Raw genomic sequence first — 19,967 nt, 5'->3', positions numbered from 1 at the left:
GTTGGGAGTTTGTGCCATCCCGTCCTCCAATGCCGCCTCCATAAACGGTTACTCCTTCTGGCCCCAACATACAATAGGGGTGTTTACATTCTCCATGGGATTTGTGGTTTAAAATAAATAAATATATATATATATATATATATATATTTGTACTTATACGATTAGAAATTATATTTTAAAAATAAGATGAATATTTTAAAATTAAATTATTATTAAATATAAAAAAAATCATATATTATTTTCTCTGTCCAATAATACTTGTCTATTATTGACTTTGCATACTTATTAAAAAATTATAAATAGAAGTATAATTTTACTTTATCAACCTTTGAATATAATAAATAAAAATGTCTTAAAAAATGTAATAGATAAATGATTATAATTAATGATAAGAAAAATTAGAAATAAAGTGAACAAATATTGTTGGACATCCCAAAATGGTATAGCAAACAATTATTGTAATTTGTCGGTTTGATTCGATTTCATCTTATTCAACTTTTTTTATTAAAATCTAAATCAAACTACATATTAGGAGTATCAATTTTTTAAAGAGTTAAAGATCAAACCAAACTCAAATATGTATTAATTTATTTAATCAGTTTAAATCTATTTTTAACCAAATCATGTACATCCTGGCTTAGGAGATAGAGAAAAGGAAAATGAAAAAAAAAAGGATAAATTACCTATATACACATCTTTATTTTCCATAATTTCCACCATTCCCTACCATTTCAAAATATTTTCAAAATCCCTTATTTTTTTTCAATTTTCAAGTCAAACGGATACATAAGTATTTCAGCCTTAACACATGATTTCCTTCCCTTTTTCACTCCTTTAGTCTCTCCCTAATTTCCTCTACAATCTTATCAGTTACAATTTTCATATCAATTTTATTTTCAAAATGATTCTCTACAATCTTATTAGTTACAATTTTCAAAAGGATTCTCTACAATCTTATCAGTTACAATTTTCATATCAATTTTATTTTCAAAAGGATTCTCTACAATCTTATTAGTTACAATTTTCAAAAGGATTTTCTACAATCTTATCAGTTACAATTTTCATATCAATTTTATTTTCAAAAGGAATCTCTACAATCTTATTAGTTACAATTTTCAAAAGGATTCTCTACAATCATATCAGTTACAATTTTCAAAAGAATTCTCTATAATCTTATCAGTTACAATTTTTATATGAATTTGATTTTCAAAAGGATTCTCTCCAAATTTTTCCTCAACTCATCGATCTTTAATTCAGCTGCAATGGTTGATTTGAGATTCACAAATCAATATTTCGACCAACAACCATTTCATCACTTTTGCATCATCATACCTCACATCACTTTCTCAGATTTCGAAAGGATTTGCTTCAGATTCCGAAAGAAAATCCTCACTTTCTTAGAATCCGAAAGGATTTCCTTCTACTATATATTGGATTTTCAAGTTTTCCTCATCTCATCGATCTACTGCAATGGTGGATTTGAGATTCATAAAAGAAATTATTTGTCCAACAATTATTCATTATGTATCTTATCAAATTTTCAGTAAATTTGAATCTGATTTGAATGATTATTCGATGAACATGAGACGATGAATAGAGAGAAAAAAATGAATTTTGAATTTGTTGATTCTGGAAGAGAATTGAGAGAAGAAAATTTGAATTTTGAATTAATTGAAGCAGTTACCATTTGAGAAAGATTGACAACAAATTGATTAGCGTGATTTGGGGAACTCACATTCAAAATTGATTACCTTTCCTTTAAAAGTGTAACTGAATTTGTTTTAATGTATTGGAATTAATGTATCCGACTTGTTTGCTATGTATCCGGATAGCACTGATTTTGAGGGATTTTTATAAATTGAAAAAGAATAGGAATACAATGTAATTTAGGTCTTTACACTATGAAATTTAGGTAAGTTATATAAAAATATATATTGAAATATCGCACTTTCACCAATGACATAAAGATAAAGAAATTTAGATAGTCAACTAATTAAGCTTATAAAATTCCTCCACCTCGCTTGGTTTCGTCATTCACAAAACAAACAAAACAATAATTCAAACCTAATATATGAAATAGTCCATTTAAAATAAAATTTAGTCTTTCGAATAAATTTTGATAACTTAATTATGACAAACATTTTTTTTTACTATAAATATGTTTGTAAAATTTCAAAAAATAATTTATAAATATAATCTTGTTTAACACAAATACCATGAAAGGATCGTTTAGTTGACGGGATAAGAAAAAAATTATATAATTACAATTAAAAGTCATTTTATTCCATTTTGTTGATTTTATTTTGGCAAGATTATTTAGTGCGACAATTTTGGTACTTCCTTTGTCCCTAATTACTTGTCCACTTTCGAATTGACACACGTATTAAGAAAACAATGATTGACATAGTCAATTTACCATTTTACCCTTATTAATTATGAAATTGATAATTTAAAAATTGAAGTGTTTCAAGAAGTTCTACATTTTTCAAAGTAATTAATTGAGGGTATAATAGATAAAAAAAATATTGTCCTTTCTTGATTTGTCAAAATGGATAAATAATTTGGGACAACTAAAAAATTTAAAAGTGGACAAATAATTAAAAACATGAGATTAATTAGTTGTCAGATGCAATTTAGCAATCAACTAATTAGGTGCCCCCTAATTTCTCATTTTGCCGATCCACCGACTCATTTAACGCGTTATTAGAATCATTAAGTACAATATTTAACGATTAAAATGCATGTTCAATGTTCTTCTCATATGGGGTTCTATTCTTCTACAAAATAGTACTCCCATAATATGCATCTGCTTTTGAGAGTCAAAAATCTATTAATCCGGTTCTAGATTATAGGACTCACTCTTCTTTTTAATTCTTTTAAAAAATAAGGATATATTTTTATATTAAGTAATTACAATTTAACTTTAAAAGGCTTACGTTATACTTAAAAATAATTTATAATTACACAAATATCTATCACTTATTTTAAATCGCAAAATTCAAAAGTTAACGAAAAAAATATTATAAAATACAGATACAAGTACAGCTAGGCCGCAAAATTATGAAGATAAAGAGGTGTAGAATTTTTTCTGTTCATAACATTTTTTCTCTTATTGAAAAAGACAAAAATGCTGAACTTCCACAGTCAGAGTAGTTGCCCATTGTTTTGACTGCGAGAATGGTGCGTTGATGTAGCGATAATACTTTCGTGTTTACACTTAATATAATACTTCTCGTCTTTAATTTATTAATATTGAGTTAATATTTTTTTCAAATATAGTGAGAAATGAGTATATTTAAGACTCTACCATTTAATAGAGATAAAATAATAAACTCATTATATCAATCATTATTTTTTTAATAAATATGTCAAGTAAAAAAGAATCGAAGAAGTAGTACCATGTAGGGGTGTACAAAATCGAACCGAAAACTGAACCAAATTGCAAATCGAGTCAACCCGAAAAAAAACCGACTAGTGGTTTGGTTTGACTTGGTGTGGTTTTGAAAAAAAAAAACCCGACTATATTTGGGTTGGTTTGGTTTTAACTAAGAAAAAAATAACCTGAGACCAAACCAACCCTACATTATATATATAATTTTAAAATTTTATTTTATACATAAAAATATTTACTTTGATATAATTTTTAAATATTTCTTATACTTTTTCATAGTTTTTATCTTTTAATATATTATTTCAAGTTTGAAACTTAGAATTATGAATGAGCCAATAAAGATTATAGTCTACAGATGTTGGTAATTATAATAAAGCTTAAATCAAAATCAAATTAATATTAATGCAAAAAGAAAATCAATTCAACACTAAGAATGACAATAATATTGAATATTTGTTCTTTAGTTTTACATTGGTTTAGACAATTAAAATACATAATCTAATTTTAATTTTCTTTAATATTTAGTCATGTAACTAATATTTATTAAACTTAATTTTAGCATGATTTAGTACTTTTAAATTATGATCATTTTCATTATGACTTGTTAATTTGCAATATTTGTTTTACGCGATTTCATTATTATTATTTTTGTTGGATATTTTAGTGTCATTAATCATATCATATTGTGTTATATTTTTAAGAAACATCTTAGATAGTTGTATTTTGGTAGGACTAAAGAAATATTTGAAGTACTAGTAAATTATATGTTTGTATGAATACTTTACCAGAAAAACCCGAAACAACCCAAAAAACCGAAAAACCCGAAAAAAATTGAAAAAATCCGAATTTTATTGGTTTGGTTTATAAATTTAAAAAATCCGACACAAATGATTTGGTTTGATATTTGAAAAACCCGAACCAACCCGACCATGTACACCCCTAGTACCATGTTACTGTTACATATTTCTATATTTATTTTTTAGCAATAAAGTTATGTATATTCTTGATTTAGTATTTAATTCAATTATAATACTGTATTGGATTTAAAAAAGCTTAGGCACTTGGCACCAACAAAGAACGTTCACAGAAATTGATTCAAAGGAAAACGTAACGTCTCTAAGATGTATTCGGTAAAGGATGATTTATATCGACGACCTGAAAATAAGGATAAAAAAGAATATTAGCTTGCACCACTTATGAATCATGATTCCTATATCTAAATAACAGTCATCGATCGTATAGTACTTTAAAAATTGAATGAAATTAGTCTATAAATTATTGTGTTACGTTGTTAATCTATAAATAATAATTTCTTACACAATTGTAATGAATCGAATACCAAGCACTATAGTTATTTTACACATTTCCTTGTTCAATAGTAGTTGAAAATTTAGAGGTGCAAATGTTGGTATCATTATGAATCAATTTGGGTCAAACATAGCCGTTACAACCATTGTTCTCACCCACGGCTCTTAACGGGACAAAATAATGCCCAATTATTTTTCCGCTTAACGTGACAGTGGTCCCTTATTTTCTTTTACAATAGTTTTCCCCTTGACACACGTATAAATAGAACAATAATTATTTAAAATTTAATATTTTATAAATTATATTAAAAATAATCATGATTAATATTTAGATTCAACTAGAAATTACGTAATAAATTTGTTTAAATTATTTAAATATTAGATAAGAAAATAAAATCTTTATTTTTAATACACCGAATAAATAAAAAAATAGACGCATTGAAAAAAAAGAGACTTAGGATCCGTTTGGTTTGGCTTTAAAAAATACTTCCTTCGTCTCTATTTACTTGTCTATTTTTTACTTGACACATCTATTAACCCTTAAAATAATAATAATAATAATTGAAATAGTGAGTTTACCATTTTACCTCTATTAATTGATATAATTTCAAAATCAATTTACTCATTAATAAGATTCTATATTTTTAAAAAATCTTTACTCTTTAAATAAATTGAGGTTATAATAGATAATAAATATTGTATTCTCTTGATTTAAAAAAAAATGACAAGTAAAATGGAAAAAACGAAAAGTCAAAATTGAATAAATAAAAATGGATAGAGAGAGTAGCTTTTCAAAAACAGATTCTTTAAAAGTCAAATTTTAATGACTTTTAAGTTAAAAATGAAAAGTAAAGTAATATCTATTTTTCTTCAAGTCATTTTTAAAATATCCAACCACTGTTGAGGTTGAAAACTACTTAAAAACCAAATACCCTCTTATAAATGTGGTGCTACCCCTTTTTAAAGCCAAAACAAGCTTAAAGCCATAACTTTTTAGAGTAAACGTTTTTATATTTAAATAATTATTTTAACTTGTTTCCAAAGAGGCTTTATTTATAAACGCGTGTTTATCCTTTTTATTTGATCAAATAGTTTATTATATATAATATCTTTTGAAATCCGTGGTATACCTTTTTTTCCTCTAATATAAAACCCTGAACACCCTTTTTATTTTATTTTTATTACTTTCCCTAATTACTCAATGTATCAGAAAAAATAAAAGATTACTATATTCATGAGTCATATCATTCTTTCTACCTAAAAAACAGAGGAGTCTAGAAAGCATTTACCTAAGTTTATTTTTGAATATTAGAAAACTAGGAAAAAATACCAATTTTTAGTGAAAGAAAAAATTGAATGATTTTTAGTTTATCTATCATTATGATCAAACAACACTATGTTTTTGTCTATTATTTAAGTGCAACTTTTGGGGGTTTTAATTTTATAGGATTTCAAAAGTTTAATGTTCGCAAGTAGGGGTGTTCATGGTTTGGATAAAAATCGATCCAAACCGAAAAATTAAATCAAATCGATTAAATGAATTGATTTAATTTGGGTTTTGGTTTGGTTTGGTTTTAGATTGTTAAGAACAAATAGTATTTGGTTTAGTTATGGTTTTGTTCGAAAAAATAATCGAACCGAACCAACAAGTTATATACATAAATTTTATTATTAAACATACATAATATATTATATTCATAAACAATTTTAAAGATTTTATATATGTTTTATCAAAATTTATTTATAATTTACTTATGAAAGAAAAAATGTCTAAGGTGAGAACATTTTTCTTATTGGTTTCATGTATATGAATGTTTATGACAATTCTTTGTGAGACTGAAAATGTCATTGTCTCTTCCTTCTATGTCAAAATAGTGAATTTTGAAGTTTTATTCAGTAAATTCAATGATCGAAAGTTCTGTAATGCCAGTCATTCTAACTTATTTTTTGTTTGAATGGATTGTTGTCACTTTTTTCACGTTTTGCATGAATTAATTCTTTTATTTTTATGTATATGGTTAATAACCAAACCAAACCAAACCAAAACCGAAAACAACCAAACCGATAAATGTATATTATTTTTGGTTTGGTTTGATTTTGATAATTTTAAAACAGATTAAGTTAGTTTGGTTTTGATTTTGACTAATAATCGACCCAAATCAAACCGTAACACCCCTTTGCAAGTATAAAAGTAGCATTAACAAACAGAATATGGCGAAGCGTAGTTTGCTACAACGGATGAGCGAGACAAGATGCACGTTTTGAGTCAGCTTTCACAAGTGTTCCCTCGTAACTTTGGGTCTTTTTGATCATGCGACATGAAATCATGATATGAAATTAAAGTTTTGTTTGGACATGCGATTTGAAGTTTTTGTGTGATATATTTTCTCATAAACATAAGAATTTCATAAGTTATAAAACTATTAAAATAATCCCAATTATTTATTCAATCTTACCAAATAAACAAAAAATTATAAAATCCCATAATAATTTTTCTCAAGGCTAAAATAATCTTTTCATATATACATATTTATCAATATATCTCTTATTAATTAATTAACATATCTCATAGGTTTGGTTAAATTTCATTTAAGAATTTTATGTTTTATTTTTATATAATAAATTTTATATTCATTTTAAGTTTATGTATTTTTATTTTATATTTTACGTATAATTTGATAGAATTAGAACAAACGATAATAACAATATTTTGTAAGGTTAGAAAAGAAAATAACAATTAAAGTTTTCAATATTCCAAAAAAAATATAATATTGATTGAAAATTTAAATATATACATTTTAATTTAATCAAAATAAAAGTTTAATTAACTTTTTTATAATAGATATTTAAAATAGTTTCTTTTTATAAAATAATCTTAATATGAAGAGTACATTAATAGTTGTCCTTTTTCATAACTTGACTCTCAAAAGCAAACACTTTTCTGAAAAGCAATTTTTTTAAAAATGCTACTAAAAATAAGATGTTTTTAGCAGCAATGTCATACAAGATTACTCACCCATTAATCCCCTCTCCATTTTCTCTTTCCCCGCCACATTTATAAAAAAAGGATAATGCTAAATTACCAGAAAATTTTGTCAGAATTTGGCCAGAAATTTAAAAAAATTATAATATTTTTTTATTTTAAAATAAACTGATTTTTTTCCATTTTTTAGTTAAAAGGTATTAAAATTAAAAGGATAAAATGTTTAAAATGGTAAAATAACATATGTAAAATACTATTATGACCAAATTCTGGCAAAAAGAATTTTTCCTTAAATTAAAAAAGAAAAAACCTCTGGGTTCTCAATCTTTAATAAAGCTAAAGCCACTTTCTTTTCCAATTTCTTTAATTGATTCTTTTTAATTTCTTTTTGCTGCTTAACAGACTGGAAATTCAGGGTTAAAAATAAGAATAATTAGAACTCAAATTGCAATTAAAATCCGTGAAACATAGTTGTCATTTTCCAATAAAAACCAAAACAAGCACTAAGACCAAAATTAGTGTACTATAATCTCAATAAAAAATAATTGATTGAAGATTTGGAGGAATTTAAAATTTTGTCCTTAACCAAAAATATTCTTTCGGAATTGTTTTAGAAAAATTTCCTTATTTGTATAATGTCCTGTCTATATCACTATGTATCTACTTTTTTATGTCACAAATTATGGGCATTTCTTTGAGGAAATTAAAACAACTTTTCTACTAGACATGGACATGGTAGATTGGGACATTTGCCAATCTAAGCTTTTTTATGCCTTCATTTCTTCTAGTACTGCTTTTATTTTTGGTCCTTCAAATTATTAATTATTCCACATGTATTGTATACATATCGAAGAAAATTGTTTTATTCATCTGGCAAATTTTTGAATGCTCTCTATAATTTATATTTCTTTTATTAATCAAATCATGATTAGTAAATATATGTTTGTATCTCAGTATATTACTTGAATGTAGTAGAGTAATTCTGTTTGATGCATACATTGAACATCGAACTTCAAAACAGATATAAAACATTGAATGAGGAAAAAGGAGAAGATAAAAGATACTCCAAATTAAAATCAATAAAGGCAAGTAGATAGACCAATTAAAAAGTGCTATATTAGTAGCTAGCTACTTGGCATTCAAGCTGCAATGTGATAATGCAATGTTCCTAACCTTTTGTTCAAAGAGGATGAATTAAGAAAGTGAAAGAAAACTATGAGCAATTTATTAGTTAAACTTAAAAGTCGTAAGTTAGGATTTTCACCTTTATAACTTCTAATTTATTTTTGTTATTTTGACTTTAAAACAAATACTTAAAAATATCTTTTTAACTTTATCAAATACTACAAAACTATTTTAAAACTATTCTAACTTAAAATAACATAAATTAACTTAGTTCAATCAAACTCGAAATCAAATAAAAGAATATATAGAGTTCATTATCTTGAAAATCCAAAGAATAATAGGTAATCTAGTAAATATATACTTTTTTGAATAGTCTTTTATCTAAATAAATAAAGAAAATGAAATGATGGTTATTAGTGATCTTTATGTGAAACATGCAATGATGAATGAATTTTTTATCTCCTTAATATAATTATGTAAGTGCCACCACACCTTGCTATATTTTATGCAACATTCTTTCAATGTAAAGTTTAAAGGAAAAGATGCTTGTTTGAATCACAATTCATAATATATATAAATATCAAAAGTTAATCATTTTCTATCCACGCTTTTCTATATATTTTTTAATTTATAATAATGTCATTGTCTAGAACATTAACGAATTAATTTATTCATATACTATAAGATATGAAATTGATAAGTGATTATTTGTAATAAATTATGATTTGTAAGGGGTAAAATGAGGAAAAAGAAGAAGAAATAAATGCAAGACAAAGAAGTCTTCTTTGATTAATTAAGTAAAGTTAGTACATACAGTAATATAGTTTTGTTTCAAAATAGAAAAAACAAAGTACACTTTTTTTTTCTTTTCCCACAAGAAGTAAAGTGAGTAGCTAAGCTATGATTAACGCATGCATTTACAAGAGTCAAATATACAGTTTTTTTCCAAATATATTTTTCTATATTTTAAGTTTTAATTTATAATAATTTTAGATACATATTATCCTAAAAATGATATTCCTTCCTCTACAATTTAGATGACTCAGTTTCATTTTTAATTATTTTTAAAAAATGAGATATTTATAAATTTAGTAACAATTTAACTTTAAAATGTCTATTTTATCCTTAATGAAATAATTTATAACTACACAAAATATCTATCACTTATTTTACATCACTAATTTCAAAATCTTTTCTTTATTTTTAAAAACTCTTTGCTAAATCAAATTAACCATATAAATTAGAATACACCTAATTATTTTCACATAAACCATACTATTAAAACTTATAATAAATATTTTAATCATCCTTCATCAAACATATAGCCACTCGTAAATATTGTAAATATTTACTATGGGGCTATAAATTATGTTATCAAAAGTGAAAAAATAGACATGATAAATATATAATTTCTATTATTTCAGTATCAATAACATAATTTTATAATCATAAAATGGAGTAATATATTTTACATGCAAATCTTATTTCTATTTTAAGATAAAAGCAATATCTACTCAAAAGGAAAATATCCATAAAATCATGAGAAAATAGATAAAAATATTATAATATATTAAAAAAAAATTATAAGTAATATTTTTTACTCAATCAATCACAATCATGTTAAATTAAAGTATTATCCCATTGGGTAGAGTAAAAAAGGGAGATTGGGTGTGGTAAAACAGTTTTGAAAAGCGCACTAAAGACAGTGGCATTAACGTAATAAGATCAAATTTGAAGCCTTTATAGTAAAGATAGTGGTAATATAAACCCGACAGTAGTCCTCCATAACTCCTTCGATCCTCTCTCTCAGTCGCATTTTCCGGCGACTGTCTCCATCTCTGTTCTTGCTTTTCCGATGGGTTCTCTTCTCTGTTTCTCTCTCATTGCTTTTCTCCTTGTTCTTCACCCATGTTTCGCTAAGAAAACTTACATTGTTCATGTGAAACATCACCAAAAGCCTTCTTCTTATTCTACTCGTCATGATTGGTACGATGCTCAGTTGAAATCTCTTTCTTCTTCTTCTTCTTCCAACTCTGAATCTCTTCTTTACTCTTACGACACTGCTTATCCTGGATTTGCTGCTTCTCTTGACCCCCATGAGGCTGAATTGCTCCGACAGTCTGATGATGTGGTTGGGGTGTATGAGGATACTGTTTATACACTTCATACTACTCGGACCCCTGAGTTTCTTGGGTTAGATAATCAGTTGGGGGTTTGGGCTGGGCATACTCAACAAGAGCTTAACAGTGCTGCTCAGGATGTTATTATTGGAGTACTTGATACGGGTGTTTGGCCTGAATCTAAGAGTTTTAGTGATATGGGTATGCCTGATGTGCCGTCCAGATGGCGTGGGGAATGTGAATCTGGTCCTGATTTCGATCCAAAGGTACATTGCAACAAGAAACTGATTGGTGCGAGATTTTTCGCTAAAGGTTACCGTATGTCGTCTTCTAGTTCATTTACGAATCAACCCAGACAGCCGGAATCGCCTCGGGATCAGGACGGTCATGGCACCCATACAGCCAGTACCGCCGCTGGTGCACCCGTGGGTAACGCTAGCCTTCTTGGTTATGCTAGTGGAATCGCCCGTGGTATGGCTCCTCGTGCCCGTGTAGCTACTTACAAGGTGTGTTGGCCTACTGGTTGTTTTGGGTCTGATATTCTTGCAGGTATGGACCGTGCTATTTTGGATGGGGTTGATGTGTTATCTTTATCTTTGGGTGGTGGATCAGGTCCATATTATCGTGATACCATTGCTATTGGTGGTTTCTCTGCTATGGAGAAAGGAATTGTTGTGTCCTGTTCTGCAGGAAACAGCGGCCCTGCTAAAGCTTCACTTGCAAATACAGCTCCATGGATTATGACTGTTGGTGCTGGAACCATAGACCGTGATTTCCCTGCTTATGCTGTTTTAGGTAATGGGAAAAAGATTATTGGGGTGTCATTATACAGTGGTAAAGGGATGGGTAAAAAGCTAGTTAGCTTAGTTTACAACACAGATAGTAGCTCTAGCCTTTGCTTGCCTGGTTCACTAAACCCAAAAGATGTGCGTGGGAAGATAGTGGTATGTGACAGAGGGACTAATGCGAGAGTAGAAAAGGGTCTAGTGGTGAAAGAAGCTGGTGGGGTGGGGATGATATTGGCTAACACCGTGGAGAGTGGTGAGGAGCTGGTGGCAGACAGTCACTTATTGCCTGCGGTGGCTGTTGGGAGGAAATTAGGGAATGTGATAAGGCAGTATGTGAAGAGTGAGAGGAATCCGACTGCGGTGCTCAGCTTTGGAGGTACGGTGGTGAACGTTAAGCCATCGCCGGTGGTGGCAGCGTTTAGCTCAAGAGGGCCTAATACAGTGACTCCACAGATATTGAAGCCTGATTTAATTGGACCTGGAGTTAACATATTGGCAGCTTGGTCTGAGGCTATTGGCCCTACTGGCCTTGAGAAAGATACTAGGAGGACCAAGTTCAACATCATGTCTGGTAAGTATCACCAACGGATAGTTCCTTTCTCTATTCATGTTTAGATTAATTAAATATTAGATCGATCTCGCAATTGATTTGCAACATTTTACAATTTGTATAGTGATAGTCTCTCTTCCACTAATAAGTATACCATGATCCCACTCTCCGTGTCCGATTGTTCAAAAATGTATTAGGATTTGACATGCGTTTCGCGATATTTTTGAAGAGTTCGAGTGACATTAGTGGTCCCTACTTAATTTTTTTTTAATGGATTTAACATATCATATGGACCTACTTGAAACAAACAGTTCATTAGCTGGAAATAATGTGATGTAGTATTCGAAAATCTGACATTTAATTTTGTAGTATTTGATCTTGAACTCTATTGCAGGTACATCCATGTCCTGTCCTCATATCAGTGGACTGGCTGCACTGCTGAAAGCAGCACATCCTGAATGGAGTCCAAGTGCAATCAAATCTGCACTTATGACAACTGCCTATAATCGCGACACCACTAACTCCCCTCTTCGTGATGCCGAAGGTGATCAACTTTCCACTCCATGGGCTCATGGAGCAGGTCATGTTGATCCTCACAAGGCACTCTCCCCGGGTCTCGTCTATGATATTAGGCCCGAGGAGTACATCAAGTTCTTATGCTCCTTGGACTATGAGATGGACCACATACAAGCCATTGTCAAGCGCCCAAATGTCACTTGTGCTAAGAAATTTTCAGATCCTGGGCAGATAAACTATCCATCGTTTGCAGTTTTGTTTGGGAAATCAAGGGTTGTTCGTTACACCCGTACCTTGACCAATGTGGGAGCTGCAGGCTCTACCTATGAGGTAGTCATTGATGCTCCCCCGTCTGTTACTGTGACTGTGAAACCATCAAAGCTTGTATTCAAAAGGGTAGGAGAGAGGCTGCGATACACAGTAACATTTGTGTCAAAGAAGGGTGTTAGCACGATGAGCAAGACTACATTTGGTTCGATTTCATGGAATAATGTTCAAAATCAAGTTAGGAGTCCAGTTTCATATTCGTGGTCACAGTTATTTAACTGAAAGGTTGTTCTTCCTTTTAATGTAATGTATGGTTTTCCCCTTTTGAATTACCAGCAAAAATTGTGGTAATCAGATGCGCTGCAAATGGAAGTGTTCTTTTAGCAATGTGAGTGGATAGGGTTTTGAGCAATGCATGCAATTATAGCCCTTGCTTGTATGATCATTTCACTGATAATGTATTTTTTATTACACATGTTCTTTGGGCCAACTAAAACATTAACAGGGTAGCAATTTTTCCAATATGTTTGAAGTTAAGAGGAGGAGATCTCAGATACACGTTTAGTAGCAACAAAATATACATACGGCAAGACAAATTAAATCAACAACTCGAGACACCGAACTCTCTCCTCCTCAGTAGGTAGAATCATGGTGAATGGCTACAACATCAACGCCAAACACGGAGCAACCAAAACGAGAGAAAATAAATGCAGCAAGCTGCTACTATTGATGAGCTGAAACATGAAGCTACAAGATTCTAAATCATGCTGTGTCTTTTCTCAATCAAAGAAGGAAACAATCGTAGGAAGGAAACAAAAAGAATACATATGTGATGTAAAGTAAAAGTGTTTTTTGTTTTTCTAATTAAACAGATAAAATTCCTGACATCTATCTGTGATGACAAGTAAAGAGTGGTTTTTCTAATTTAACAAATATTGGGCTCGAACTAGTTCACCCAAATGAGTTATGATGTAAAGCTGCACCCTCACACAATCAGGTGGATCCGTCTCTCACTATAGCAGCCATGAAACTTTCTTGTCACTATAAAGATGTTTGATTATACCTATTGAACACACTTGTACCACTGCGATTTGACCACTTATTAAACACTTCTAACTAACATGGTATAATGAGTGTAATATAAATGAAATTGACGCTAATCTAAACCACCATAGTGTGTGTAAATTCATCCGAAGCTAATCTAAACCACCATAGTGTGTGTAAACCATCATAGGCCAACAATATGGATACATATTTATACAATGGTTATACATAATTGTATAAAGAAGATATGTTGTTTATACATTACATATTCAAATTTCTTATTACTTTTTCAATATTAAAATGAAAAGATAAATTAAAAGATCCTTTTATTCAAAACTCCAATTGCGGCGGCATTCATTCTCTTCCACTTTACACATCCCTCTTAAAGACTTATAGAAATAAACGTGTCTTCACATTTTCTTAATTCGAAATGGCTGAAGAAAGAAAAGATTCCTTCTTTTAGGATACTCCCAAAAACAAATCCAATGAAAATAGGATTGGAAAAAGAGAGAGTTCAATGATAGCATGGGGAAGAAGTTAAAAAAAAAACATTTAAAATAGATTTGACTTCCTGAAATTTAATGTAAACATATGTTATTCTAGATGTAAAAAATATTGGGCTATGTTCATTGAAAACAATTGGGCAAAAGTGCACAAATACCTGTTTTTGGGATTGTTATCTAATTAATGTCTGCTATATATGTATATTTTTACAAGTTTATTTGCTTTTAGAAATAATTCAACCATATGCATTTGAGATTGAAAATTCATATATGAAGTGCATGCATGTAAAAATTGTCTTAATCACATGTGTATCTGAATTTATTTTGTCATTTTTTATGTATATTTTTGAATTTCAATATTCAAATCTACTCTAAATAAGCTCAAGTTCGAAATATAAGTTATATATATCACACAACACAAAATTGATAACAATTTGTCAAAACAATAATAAATTTAACAAATTTATTTAATATACCTTTTATTTTTTTTACCTATATTTGGCTTTAAATCATATATATCTCAAACACATATTATAATTGACTAAAATTTCAGGTGTATGCGTATGAGTTTCTTGCCATACTAATAATATATTTTATTCAAATTAGAAACATAAGTTCAATGTATCAAAAAATAACAATCCTCAATAATCAATTTGTTAAATAACAACAATTTAACAAACCCATAAAACACACTTTAAATTTTTCCATTTATGATTGCTCTCAATCATACATATGATAAAAAACACATGTGAAATTGGCTAAAATTTCAGGTGTCTGATATATTATCGAAGAAATACTATTTTTATTTTTCAAGTTTCAAAACTAAATATACTTGAAATAAGCTCAAATTCGATAGATAATTTTTATATATCTTAAGGAATAAAATTTCAATCATCAATTGGACAAAATAACAACAAATCTATTTTGCATTCTTTTAATTTTTTCATATCTACACTCAATCATATATGACTGAAACACATGCTAAAAATGACTAAACTTTCTGATTATATATGTCTGAATGCACAAGCAGAAAGAAAAAAAGTAAGTACTTTTGCCTAAAAATTCTCTAATACTGGATATTCATAAAAAAAAAACAACATACAAACTAATATTAGTTAAATAAAGCGACCAAAATGAAACACCAATTAAATTTTTATCAAAATATTTGTTTGAACAGTACATATAAAGTATCCCTTGTTCAGATCCCTCATTTGGAGGTACTGACTGAAGCTCAAACTATGGATCTACATACCCTTGTTTTTGGGCTTTGTATCATATACAAATTGAATCTTTCGCAAATAGCCACTATAGTAAATTTAATTATACTCTATAGCTATAGTTTACATATTTACATATTGTAGTTATAGTTTAAGCTATCTCGTTTGTATAATTCACAGATTCGTATAATTCGCGGGTGAGTTTGTATAATTCATCTATTTTTGTATAAACTCGAAATAACAAATTTATACAAACACTAATTTTGAACTTTAAACAGTTATACAAATTATATTATACAAAATTACACTATACAAATTTCAAATTATACAAACGTGCAAATTATACAAAACAAAAAAACTAAGCTGCAAAGTTATAGCTAAAAGTATGTTGCAAATTGTAATTAAGGAAAACTGTAGTTATTTCAACTAATTAACTAGTATATATTTGCTTATCCGTGTAATTTTCCCTATATCAACATGGATTCAAAGACTAGAGATGGACATGACCGAGAAGTTATTATGTGGGGGAAGTGACAGTCAGAGTAAATGAAAATGAACAAGTAAAATAAAAGGGGTAAAAGAAAACTTAATAGGGGTAAAAACAGGTTGATGCAAGACAGGTTAAAAGTAGAGAATTTTTTTTTAAAGCTACACAGAGGGTTAAATAGAATCGGCAGTATTCTAATAGACAGATAGTACGATAGAAAGATTCACTTCCACTTGACATCTATCGTAATAATAATAAAAACAAGGAAACTTGAAATGGTATTCCAGACAAAGATATTCACAATTTTATAGAAGCAGTTTGATATAGGAATATTATTGCATGATTTAGTATATTATGATGACTACTAACATAAGTAGCAAGGGCAGAGGCAGCAGCACTTTTTACAACAGGAACTACAATTTAACTTTGGACATCTAGGATAAGAACATGAACATGTACATGTACATGGGCTACTGCAAGAGGAGCAGCTAAAGCAAGAAGGACATTTTAAGCTACAACAACTCCATTTGCAGACAGGCCTGCGGCAGCATTTAGACCGTGGACAGGAGAAACATTGACACTTAGGTATTGAGCAACTGATATATGGGCAGCAGTTACATAAATTGCAGTTACAGCAGCAGTTAGGCATCTTCATACTAGGACATCGGCACCAGCAACAAATCCACGAGAGATTGAAACATGAAGAGCCACTACAATGTGTAAGAAACTTGTGTCAATACGAGAAGCCACAAACTCATTCAATATATCTCCTGAACACTGAATTGAGTCTCGTACGACTCAATGAGAAGAGCAGCAAATTTGTTTAGCTGTTGGCAACATGCTAATTTCACAAAATGTAGAAAAATACGTGTCTATGTAAAGATGTGACCTCTTAATTGTTATCCTCCTTAAAGAAAAAAGAATGCACTTCATCAGAGCTCAGATTACAAGGCTTAAAAACATATCCTCGAGCACATATTTCATGACTGCACCAATGCAGATGAGGCTAATTACTCTGTTCTTAATGTAATCTTTCTTTTCCAGTAAGAATTGGCATTATGAAGGCTAGGTACAAAAATATGCAGTATCTTTTTTTTTTTATAACCATGGTGTCTGAACCTGAGACCGACCTTTTTTTTAATCAAAAGAACCCAAGACCTCATAGTGCTCAATCCCACTACATTGACCACCAAGCCACACTCATGGATACTACAAAAAGACGCACTATAATTGCACAAAAATAACTTCCTACTCTTTATGTTTATAAATAAACCAAAAAATTTCTTCCTGAAAGGAGTTCATCGCCATAACTAGATTTCATGAAGCTCCTTATGTTTATGAGCGAAGGAAGGGCACAAACATAATCCATAAAAATATGAATTGTGACCACACTGGAACACAATTCCCACCAACTTTGGTTACTATTTACCATCTATTTTCTAGCTTATGAGCCACCAATAGTATTCTCTCTCTCTCTCTCTCTGAACATAGAGCTTTACTTCTTGCAAGTATATCCCTAACAGTATGTTGATACTTAAAATGTGAGAAATAAGCAGCTGTGTTGGATCACAGTTGCAGCTAACCTTGGTTTCTATGTACTGTCTACTATTCTAGCTCATGACCCACAAAGGTAATATAGCTCTGAACAGTTTATGTGCAACATTTTGCAAATTGCCTACCAGGATGCTAAATTTTTATCCATTAAGCCTAAGAACATTTCATAGTAATGCATAAAAAGTTTCTGATGTTTAAGTTCTTGTCCTCGCATGCAGTTAATGCCAGGCTAATCACTCCCTATCTCTTTATTTTTTTATATGAATCTCACTTTAATAAAACCAATAACTAATCTTGAACAGTAATCATATTTCATGCTCAGTATAACCCAAAAAAGAAATGCTAAAAAATTAGCATACCAGAGCCATTTCCAGAAGCAACAGGATCTACGAGTCTTCTTTATTCTGCTACGAGGGAAAAAAGGCAATGAGAAGGTGTAAAATATAATACTGGAAATCCACTTCAAAAAAAAAAAACTTGTGAAAGTGACTGTTGATGAATACTATCTTACGTCGGTATAAGAGGATCTGAATGTTCCGATACAAATTCTGTCACCCTGCAAAATTGTCAACATCATTCAATACAGAGTAACTTTAAAGGACATACTTAAATTCACTTCACATGACTTCAGTAATACAGAGCATGTGGAAATAAATGCACATGTAGAAAATATGCTCTCTACATACTCTTTACAGGATCGAGAAGCGGGATGAAGGCCTTCAATGGATTTCAGTTCTTCCTGCTCAGAAGAATTGGATTGAAATGAGATGAGAGCAAAGTGAAATAACTTCATACAAAAATCTCTTAAGCAAGACTTTGTAACATTAAAAATACTGCACATTAATCACAACAAAGTACAAACAAGCTTATGGTAAAATATGCAATATAATCTCTAGCATATTGTGAAACATCAAAACACACCACATAAAATTGCCACCTGTATCTCCTTTATCCCAACAAGGAAACTAAAGTGCATACTGTCAACGATATATGCGAGGCCAAAATCAAGGTTATTTCGCGACAATTCTTTATTGGTTGTAGGTTAGTTGAAGATGATCTTATGCGACTTTCAGACCAGTCTTGGAAGTAATTGTCTTCAATCATAGCAGGATCAAATTTTGAAAATGCCTTTAAGAGTCAGGGATAGGTCGAGATAATTAATTATCAAACTATGAAGTAAGCTTCTTTTCCGTAGATAAAATTCATAAGCTGATGCATTATGATACCTCCGAAGTGTTGAGCACAAATCTAATACCTTTATCCTTTTCTGTGTTTCCCATGTGGAGGGGGGGGACAGGAAGTCTCCAGTCCCCAAGTTCAAGAGGAGAAAGCAGAAAAGTATGGACCAGTTTGAAGAATGAGATTCCAAAGTTTCAATGTTGGGCAGCATTACATGTGCAAGAAGTACATATTCTGGTGGAAGTAACTCCATTGATATGTTAACAGAAAAAATACATGAGGAATCTAAACAGGTAAATATTGCATCATGCAACTTTCTCAAAGCTTGAAGAGCCTATTGGATGGGTTTATAACTTACAGCTTATAGGCAAAACGCCATAAGTTAAGATTTCTTTCGACTTATTTTTGTAATTTATTTAACCTAAAAATAAGTGCTTAGAAACATTTTTTTACTAAACCCAAACTGCTTAAAAGCTATTTTGGCTTTAAAGCACCTAAAATAAGCCAATCAAAATAGACTCTTGAGTTATTCCTCCACCAGCAAGCACACAACTTGAGAAGCAAATGAGCAGACTGAAAGTCTAAGAGCTCTATTAAGAAAATATATTGGAGCCTTTTGTTCTTTTTAATTGATTCTTCAAATTAGCATGTCTTTATGACAGTAATTAATCTAAGTTAAACTGCTCAGCGTTCAAATTGTGTACATGACAGTACATTCTAGTCACTGGTTTAGCATATGGACATAGGGCAACAGTGAAGATTAGATACTCAATTTGATATCCCAGCAAAGGTTTAACTAGGGTAATGTAAGACAAAATCCAAATCAAACAAAGATTCAGCCCTCAATTAAGCAAGCAATCTACTTTTTTTGTCCATCTCTGGACAAATATGAAAAACTAAAAAAAGATAGTCTAATAGCAGAAATCAAACAACTTT

At 29.9% G+C, this 19,967-nt stretch overlaps 3 protein-coding genes across 3 annotated transcripts in view; 2 read left to right on the top strand and 1 right to left on the bottom strand.

Annotated features, from left to right (window-relative positions):
* The first annotated feature begins 6,326 nt into the window (after positions 1–6,326).
* The window catches only part of LOC125835590 (protein TIFY 10A-like), a 713,864-nt gene continuing 700,223 nt past the window's right edge, over positions 6,327–19,967 (top strand). Inside the window, exon 1 of the mRNA XM_049514708.1 lies at positions 6,327–6,331. The gene's annotated coding sequence lies outside the window, so the exon portion shown is untranslated. The remainder of the gene's footprint in view (positions 6,332–19,967) is intronic.
* Positions 10,596–13,518, top strand: LOC125835578 (subtilisin-like protease SBT1.8). The gene is made up of 2 exons (XM_049514694.1): positions 10,596–12,285; positions 12,659–13,518. The coding sequence occupies exons 1-2, from the start codon at positions 10,662–10,664 to the stop codon at positions 13,327–13,329; spliced, it is 2,295 nt and encodes a 764-aa protein (XP_049370651.1). The 5' UTR covers positions 10,596–10,661; the 3' UTR covers positions 13,330–13,518.
* Positions 16,649–18,914, bottom strand: LOC125835592 (guanine nucleotide-binding protein subunit gamma 3). The gene is made up of 5 exons (XM_049514709.1): positions 18,790–18,914; positions 18,539–18,591; positions 18,364–18,408; positions 18,212–18,256; positions 16,649–17,008 (listed from the first exon to the last, which is right to left on the bottom strand). Exons 1-5 carry the CDS (start codon positions 18,826–18,828, stop codon positions 16,663–16,665), a joined length of 528 nt encoding a protein of 175 aa, XP_049370666.1. The 5' UTR covers positions 18,829–18,914; the 3' UTR covers positions 16,649–16,662.

This window comes from Solanum verrucosum, unplaced genomic scaffold, assembly GCF_900185275.1.
Source record: "Solanum verrucosum unplaced genomic scaffold, falcon-dt-bn FXZP01000040.1, whole genome shotgun sequence".
Taxonomy (NCBI): domain Eukaryota; kingdom Viridiplantae; phylum Streptophyta; class Magnoliopsida; order Solanales; family Solanaceae; genus Solanum; species Solanum verrucosum.
Note: the sequence above shows the minus strand (reverse complement) of the source record. Positions and strands in the feature narration are given on the sequence as shown.

Coding starts and splice junctions, on each gene's coding strand:
- LOC125835592 (XM_049514709.1), bottom strand. CDS start 18,828: ATGCACTTTAGTTTCCTTGTTGGGATAAAGGAGATACAG. Junction 18,592..18,789: donor TTGGGATAAAGGAGATACAG/GTGGCAATTTTA, acceptor TCTTCTGAGCAG/GAAGAACTGAAATCCATTGA. Junction 18,409..18,538: donor GCTTCTCGATCCTGTAAAGA/GTATGTAGAGAG, acceptor ACAATTTTGCAG/GGTGACAGAATTTGTATCGG.
- LOC125835578 (XM_049514694.1), top strand. CDS start 10,662: ATGGGTTCTCTTCTCTGTTTCTCTCTCATTGCTTTTCTCCTTGTTCTT. Junction 12,286..12,658: donor CAAGTTCAACATCATGTCTG/GTAAGTATCACC, acceptor ACTCTATTGCAG/GTACATCCATGTCCTGTCCT.